General features: G+C 39.5%; 1 protein-coding gene across 1 annotated transcript; it reads left to right on the top strand.

Annotated features, from left to right (window-relative positions):
- The first annotated feature begins 644 nt into the window (after positions 1-644).
- On the top strand, positions 645-8,712 carry zgc:158464 (uncharacterized protein LOC791139 homolog). Its single transcript, XM_066685182.1, has 2 exons — positions 645-1,261; positions 7,417-8,712. Exons 1-2 carry the CDS (start codon positions 821-823, stop codon positions 7,417-7,419), a joined length of 444 nt encoding a protein of 147 aa, XP_066541279.1. The 5' UTR covers positions 645-820; the 3' UTR covers positions 7,420-8,712.
- The last annotated feature ends 328 nt before the right edge of the window (positions 8,713-9,040 follow it).

Below are 9,040 nucleotides of genomic sequence, written 5' to 3'. Positions count from 1 at the left end.
TCCCTTGGCCAGGGATTTGTCAGGTGACATTTGGTTGCAGTCATAGAGCATGTAAGGTTAATACATCATAAAGAAAACACTACAAACTGCATACTTTCTTTCTGTAACCTCATTAAACCAAAGGGTGGCGATATAGAGTAAGACAGATATGGAGTGTACAGCCAGAAGTGCCACTTTGTTTCCTACCCGTTTTCGCACAAGACACTCCTCCTCCGGTAAGACAGACAGGTCAATATTAGTCTGATCGGCCTTAGGTCAGCACAGTTTTATCCAAGTGATCACGATAGAGTCGGTGGAATAATGAATCTGTGCACACTGTGTCCAGGTAATTATGCATTTATGAAAAAAACATTAAATGTATCTGGAATCAGTCATTTGGATGCTACAATGTGGTATCCTTCCATCAGGAAACGATATAGCGTCACAGAGTATTGGAGCCAACAATAACTAATAGTTTGTATGACTTTCTTTCAGCAGGTTCGCCCCGGACCTTGGCCCTTTAAAAGCGTGTGTTAAATCAGTGCACACTGGCGGGCTGCGTGTAGGTATAAACTATAAACCAATCACGGCGCGAGGGGCGGGGCCTATGGGAACGTGTGAAAACGGGTGGGAAAAAAAAGGCAAGCTTGGAGAGAGAGCGCAAGCAGAGATTGGTGTCAGCTCCTAACAGAGCACGCTGGAGTTTTACTGAACGGAAAGTGCCAAACAACTCTGAGTGGCTTCAAAACAGGAGGGAAATAACAAAACTGTGGAACCACGAGGAAAAAGAGAAACAAAACTTAACACAATTGAGAGCTTTGAGCGATGCGCTGCTGGCAGCATGGCCAGATGGATCAAGGAGCATTTGGGATTCAAAAGCGCCAAAGCCCCGCCGCCGGCGCCTCCGAAGCCGGACTACCGGCACTGCCACGCCGGCGCGGTGTCCGTGGCGCCCGGCTTCCACCACCACCAACAGCCCGGTAACCAGACCTCCGCGCAGCCCGACATCCTCGCCGCCTACAAGCTTCAAAAAGAGCTGGATTTCGAGGACCCCTACACGGCCGGGGGCAGCGTGCCGTTCTCCGGGGGGTCGAGCTCCGTGTCGGACGTCAAGTATGTGTCACCCAAACACCGGCTAATTAAGGTGGAGACGGTGGAGAGGAGCTCCGCGGCGGCGGCTGTGTCAGTGACAGTGGCCGGGGGACAGACCCCCGCGACCGGCTGTGGCGCCAGCAAAACCCCCGCGTCCCCTCCGGCGGAGACGGAGAGCAAACAGGAGAAGGTAAGTCGTAGTTGGGATCAAACACCGCAGATTCATGTTCTGTTTTGTAGAGTTTTGTGAACGTCTTCAGTAACAGAACAGAACGTGGTGGACTTTGTGACTTGAACACGTTGCGTTTGATTTGTGAAGTGTGTAGTGTTTTAAAACAACCTCAAATACAGCGTGTGGATTGTATTCCTACTGTCAAGCTTTTATAGTAAACTCGAATGAAGGTAACACGTCTCCGGGATGTTTGGTGCTGTTTCGTAATGTAACGAAAACGCAAAGACGTGGACTTCAGTCGCTTGGTCTTCTGTCATCTCTGAACAGAGCGAGGTAACACAGAGGTAAATACTGCGTTTTTAGTAGTGTTTTGTTGCGAGGTTTTTCTTTCTAAACGACCACAATCACAACGTGTGGACTTTAGTCACATTTGTCTTCATTTAAGTTGACGTTTGAATGTAAACAGAAGGTAAGCTGACCATGGAGGAGCATTACTTTGAGTGTTTTCTGATGTTTTGTGAAGTAATTTACACACAAAACAACCCAAACAAACCTGGGGGGATTCAATCACTTCTGCCAAAGTTGTGAATTGAACAGTAGAAGGTAAGAAAGACTGGAATAAAACAAATATAAATATTTTATTTAATGTTTTCTTCTGTAGTTATTTTTTTTTTCAAACGTTTTTCTAATATCATACATTTGCCTTCAGACACTTCAAACAGACATAATGGATTGTAGCTGTTTTGGCTTCTGTCATGCTCTCGTCATCTGTTTTTATGTATCGACTCAAAATGTACCTTCAGTATTCAGAAACTGGCTTCATTTTTATTGCGTTATATGGTTTTTCAGAGGCATAACACAAGTGATTTGAGGTCTCCACGTGTCCCAAACCTGTAAAACAGGTCCCTCAGAGTTCCTCTTGTTGGGAAATCTTGTGAGATATTACACTGAAACACTCAGCAGGTGGTCATGTCACAGCTGGAACAAGTTCGTGTGACCTATGGCTTTAAAAAAAAACAAAAACACGCTCGCCACCATCCTCTGACTCTGCTACAGTGATGAAATTTTGTTGTTACTTAAATGACTATGCAACTGCTCATATTTGATCATACTGCATCATTTTATTTACAGTCATTTGTGGACTTTTCTAATGATTTGTTAAAATATGAATTGTTGTTTCCTCCAGCCAAGACTGATCTGAGCAAAATAAGATGTGGGTATGTGCTGTGAGTTTCTAAAATTAATTTCCCTCCATCAGTCTGTGCAGCATCTCACTTTATTGATGGCTGTGGTTATAGGTCTTTTTTTTTTTTTTTTTTAAGGAATTAAGACCCAGATGCCAAACAAAACAAAATCAGTGTTGCCGAGATCAAAGATGCCTAGAGATATGAAAGTAACAGACAAAAAACGAAGAAATAAACAACTCTTCAAAACACCAATAGTAATAAGCAGTCAAGTGTAGTGACTCCATTGGAAATTAGGCTATACATTAAATTCTGCTCTAAACAAAACAACTGTAAAAATATTCTGACAAATTATAATCCAGACAGTATTAATATAGGATGCTTGATATCTGGGAAAAAAATCGACTATAAGGATAATGTTCACTTTAACAGTTCCTCTGGTCATGAATCACAGATATTGCTCAACAGTCCTTATCCGACTAATCCAGAGTCAACACCCAGAATAACATGAACACATTTTGTTTTGCTTAACTGACTTATGTCACTGTTTAGTAGTGTTTGGAAAGCAGCCAGGATCGTTTCAGGTGTGTAAGCCATGTTCCTGACCCCACACTTCCTCTCTTCCATACCTGCTGCACCTTTCTCTAGGGTGTGGCACACACACACACACACACACACACACACACACACACACATACATACAGTCAAAGCTGGACTTGCTGGTGAGTGGGCAGATTCTTCTTGCAAACACTGTGAGAGTCTGTAAATGCTTTTGATAATGGAGAGTAGGTTGTTCACCTGTAGTCTTTTGTCCTTGGCTCATTTTATGTTTTTTTGGGGGGTCTCCTGTGCACATTCAGTTAAACACAGTGCACTGAAGGAACATATTTTTAACTTCTGCTCTATCACATATTAGAGGTGGACAGTGTATATTTTCTTTATGCCACTAACATTTCAGTAAATACAGGTAGAGACGGGAGAACAGCCATTAACCACCGTGTTTTTAAGAATTATATAAAGCATAAACATCATATAAAATATAAAAAATTTCTTCTATTACCATCTAAATACGTAATACTTTGAAAATCTAGAGAAATGTCAGTTTAAGTTGGGCAAGGCAAAAAAAAAACACTATTGACTGTTCATGACTTTGAACCCCCAGACAGCGCTGAATCGAGATCTGTCATGTTACTTTGACAAATATAGTCAGATGGACTGTTGTCAGTAAACATTAGCCACTGCATCAAGAAACACATCTGAACAGCGTTTCCACAAGGAGAAAGAAAAACAGTAAGACCCAAGCTTATCTGAGAAAGTCTGAAAGACAGTAGCAACATGCTGTTGTCAGATGAGTCCATGTTTCAGCTTGTTTTCCTGGTAAACAGACATCAAGTTATCTGTGTTAATGATGAAAGGGACCATCCATATTGTGACTTGTGTATTGTGTAATGTGAAGGTACAACTGATTTGAGGGGCATATAGAGATGTTACACATGGTCTTCCATCAAAGCACCATTTATTTCCTGGAACTCTGTATCATAATGTCATTAATTACTATGATACTACATTTTTCTTTCCATGCCGTCCAGCATTAGGCATTACTGTGCACTACCGTAGCCTATTGTTACTGAAGTTGGAGATGGTTGATCAATAGCCGGTCTAAACCCCGTTGCCTCATTATAGATGGAAGCACTATTGGGCTCATAATGGCTAAGCTTGTATGGCCTTTGTGTTGCATTCATGTCTGATTCCCTCAGGCTAACGTTGCTCTGCGGTTTAATCTGTCTGTTCAATCTGATGAAGGACAGGCAGTATATTAATCCCTCCCAATCAACATGCTCCAGAAGTGCCTCTCAGAGCTGTGACAGTGGGCTAACTAACTTATCAGTGCATTTAGACAATGAAGCGGCCGCTCTGTCTAATTAAAAAAAACTCCATGCTGTCTGTCTTAATACATGCCAGTCATTTGACCACAGCAGTACGCAAGCCCTGACATTTGAAACAAGCTGGAGAATGTAGAATATGGTGGTAAACACTGTTATTAACTGTTAAAAGTTGAACTGGAGAGGCCAGTTTACCCAGAACAGTGAATTACATGGTGTGAAGGACAAACACAGGAAGTGTAAGGTTAAGGAATGATGCAAACTAGAAGTGCTCAGTTTATTTTGTTTATTTGAAACCACAATTTTACACCTGTGCTGGAAACAGAATCCTTTTGTTCTGAGTTTGTCTTACCTTTCATGTGTATTTTCTTTCTCCACAGTGTTTTCACACATCAATAATAATAGAATGATAAGAATAACAACATGAATAATAGAAAATGACCTTTTACAGAAGGCCTTAACACTTTATATATGAATTCAGAAGCAAATACTTTTTTAAATTTTAGAAGGGGTAACTTTCTTTAATCAGAAGGCATTAGCTGTGATGTCATCGAATGCTTTTCCCATGGTGACTCTGTTAGTGATCACATGTTTCCAGTCAATTTACACAATTCTTTGCTTTACCCCAAGACACATTGGGACCTAAACATGGCCAATGTACACACAACCAATTTGGCTTACCAGTATTTACCAATGAAGATAACACAATCCTCATGCACACTTCTTTACACACTTGCATCTGAATTTGATAAATTATCGTAAACGGACTTACTTCTGACACCTTGACATATTATTTCGAATGTTCAATTTCTTTTTCTTCATTATTTTTATAACCCTTATAAAACGTACTCCCTCAACTTGCTACTTGAACGCATTCCCAGTGGATGCAGTTTTATAATGTGTAGTAAACCTTTTGTTATTGCAACATTAATTTGGTAAAGAGCCTGTTAAACATTTCTGAGATATTATGGAGGGTACAGGCAGACATTTATGTTTAGTTAACCAGTATGAATTAGACTGTGACGTCATGCCTTACCGTAAAAAGGCTGCCTCATGCCGCAGGCCAAGACAGAATCAACTGCTGCACTTCGGCCACTGGAGACTGACATACTACGGTCCTGATACTGCAGAAAGGCCAATTGATGTTTTAATTACTCGGCTAGTGGAGGCTAATTATATAACCGCTTACCTAATGCTCAAAATGCCAATAGCTGTGTCCAGTGTTTTTTGTTTAAGCTTCAGGTAGGAAACAACAGCCAGTGCATTATAAATGATGACTGAATAACTTGTGCAAAGGATTTGAAGTTAAGGACTAGGGCCATTAGTGCAATGGCATTATTTGGGTGGGATTAAAGCTATATGAAGGACTGTCGTTGGCCTTGTTAGCCTGTGAAATGCATGAAATGACAAGCATGTTAAAGGTGGATCAGTGGTGAAGGTGTTAGCTCATGGCATTATTCTTCCTAATGTGTTTTTGTTTATAACGATTAGACCTTCATGAGTGAATGAATTTAGCTAGATTATCAATTATCATCTTGCTGTAGTGCTAATTAACACCCCTCCCTACCCTTACACACACACACACATTGCGTTATTGTGTTCTCCCTTCTCAGCACAAAAGTGCTCAAGGACTCCTCAAAGTGAGTTAGCAGAAGATAAACAGCAGATAATGGAAGCAAATAGACCTCACATATGCAAACAAGAGAGTGCGCTACACACACATCGTGACCTTGCACATTCCCACCTATTCGTTTACATTTTTTTCTCCATGCTTTCAATAGAACTCATCTTGAGTTCCAGACAGCTTTATCAAGTGAATAACAAGAAACCCAATGGGTTTAAAATAATAGTTATTTTCTGTTCTAGAGAATCACAATTGGTCTGTTCACACTTTGGCCACATTACTTACATTGAACCCATTTTACTGCACATTGAACACCATTTCCCATAGATTGGATTCAGATTTGCTTTGTCAAGTTTCCAGTTATAATACCCTACTACACTACTGAGGGCAGAGTGATGTGAGTTTGTTTGTGAATTGTTTTACACACTACACTGCAATAAATGCCATTAATCAGACCCAATTGCTGATAATGTTGCTCTTGTTTTTAGTCTGTGTTGCTCCATCTACTTCTCCATAAGCACTGCTACCATACCACATTCAACACAAATAGAAAAATTCAACTGAAAACAATAACTAGCGCTAAATGTCTATGTTTATGACAGAAGTTGCACACTAGCTTCTTATTGCATTAAGATATTTGAGATTTGTAAGCATTTTCATCCTCACAACATCACAGTTGTTGTGGTTTACTCCTTTCCTCTGTTCCACAGTGACATTTTGCCAGTTCTCTTGATATCAGGAGCTATTGGGTTGAGACTACATTAATGCTAAGGGTGAGCTGTGGATTCTTCATTTGTGTTATCTTCAGGCTTTAGATCAATATTTATATTCACATAGTGATGATACAGCATCCCTGCATGCCCTCTGTTCATTGGAGAGTAGTGCAAATGTGCCTCTGTTGATAAAATTAATTCTCCTCAAATGCCAAGTGTTTCGCTCGCCTAAAAGGCAGATGATTATCTTCCACAGTGACATAATGCACATGGTATGCATATTTTGGCTTTGATATTTTCTTAATGCTACAATGGCTATATACATTTTTCCTATATTAACTCTTCATGTGTCATGTTATATATCATCACAATTTTTGGGGGTGATAAAAAATTTGTGATTTGTTTATCACTTTTTTTTTGCCCACTGATTGCTACGAATTCAGTTCACTGTGGATTCAGTTCATTGTCACGTTTGTGTTAGTATGTAGAAGAGAAGATACTTTATCGATTTTCATTTTATTGTTACTTTTTAAAATATTTCTGCATTTGTGCTGTTTATTAATTTATTTTGTTTGACATTTTTTATTTTATTTAAACAAAGGTAAAAATGTTGAAAATATGTCTATTTCCAAGATCTAACTGAAATATAAGTGCAGTGTATTTCATAATCAAAGTATGGCAAAATATTAAGAAATAATTCAAATACCTGTTTATCTAATCAACGAGACTAAATGAAACCCCAGTGAATTTTTGTCTTTTTTGTTCACAGTGACAGCTCTTGGGTGGGGAGGTGATTGCAGGGGTATTTAAGACAGAAAATGAAGAATGTATTGCAGTCTTTTGAGACTCCTGCAAGCTTCACATGACTTGAATATCAACCTGAATATCCATTTATAGAGGAGCTTTTAGGACCATAGCTTTGAGATGACTTGCATAATCTTCCTGACATGCTACCAAGACATTTGCAGTGACATTTTTCTCTCATGGATTACTTTCTCCCTGTGCAATCTAAAATGGCCTTGAAGCAGAGAAGAAATGTAGCACAAACACCAATCCACCTGAGTACGGAAAGGAGTGGGACAAAGGAAATAAAGCCTATTGCTGGGTTTTCAGTAACAAAGGTGAAAAAAACTTATGATGGATGATATCAAACTTAAAACGATATGTTTTCACATGTAGTTGATATATCTAAGAGAGAGAGACGGATATGTATTTGTGTATGAAGTGGGGATATATCCCTTATACGCTGGGAAATATACTTTAGCATTGTCACCAGGGAAATATCATATTATAAGTTTTGGTAGCACCATTGTAGCATGAAAACAATATGTGAAAACTGTTTAGGGGGGTGCAAAACACTTGACGTATCGGCCAAATGAGCAGCAGTGTGTTCTATTGTTCTGTGAATGTGCAACCCAGCTACCCAATTAGAACTATTTTTCACCTTTTAAGTATCCAGAGAATATGCACTGTTTTCTATTATTTGTAAAATGGCTTTATGGTGCAGGCGGTTGTGTCCGTAACTATAGCAACAGTTTAAACACATTTGCTGTTATGACGGAGATTTTTGTTGCCATTGTTAGAACTTGTGCAATGTAATTGAATGGGTGCTGGCCTTCTCCGGAAGCCTGAGGTATTACATGCATCTGCTGAAGAATTCCAAGCATTCATGTGTGTTGTCAGAAAAGTCGGCTGAAATTACAGCACCACACATGCAAAACAAGCCCACTTTTTATACTCCTCCTACACACATTTTTAAGACGGTACGTATTTAAATTTCTGTTACAGTAAGAACGACAATGATGTTGACAATTACTGTTCATAATTCACATATCCTCTCCTGGGAAGTGACATGGCAACACTGTGTGGTCAGTTGAGCTACATCTGTGGGAAAAGCCTCCTCCATTTAACCATGAGTCAGGAGCAGTGTTGGTTTGCTTTAGCAGAAATGTGTAAGATTTCCAGCTCTAGAATAATCCTGCTTCATTCATAACTCATCCATGGGTGAAAAATGACATCACCCTGGTTTATGATGACCTTCATCCTGTTGCCACTGAGGCGGTTGGAAATGCATTGAGGAATTTGCCTATTGTTCGGTAAAATCATGAGGATTTATGACAGGACAAGGCCTGTTCTTAGCTTTAATTAAATGAAAACTGATTTCGATCTTTCTGTTTTATCTTCAATTAAAAAGAACATTTAAATAATTTGTGCAGTGGTCAGGGTTAAGAGGTATTTTTGGTTACTGACTGATGAACTTTGTTGAAATGTGCATGCGGAAGGACTGGCTCTTGCCACAAAAAGCAAAGATGGAAGATAACAGTAGGTTGGCTACAGTCATGTCTTATTCTGGGCTGTGTTTGCTTGAAATAGTATTTTAAAGGGAAGTAGTG

Source organism: Hoplias malabaricus, chromosome 11 (genome assembly GCF_029633855.1).
Source record: "Hoplias malabaricus isolate fHopMal1 chromosome 11, fHopMal1.hap1, whole genome shotgun sequence".
Classification (NCBI taxonomy): domain Eukaryota; kingdom Metazoa; phylum Chordata; class Actinopteri; order Characiformes; family Erythrinidae; genus Hoplias; species Hoplias malabaricus.
This window is presented reverse-complemented; position numbering and strand designations above follow the sequence as displayed.

Excerpts from the sequence above, each read along its gene's own strand:
- zgc:158464 (XM_066685182.1), top strand. The coding sequence starts at position 821 with ATGGCCAGATGGATCAAGGAGCATTTGGGATTCAAAAGCGCCAAAGCC.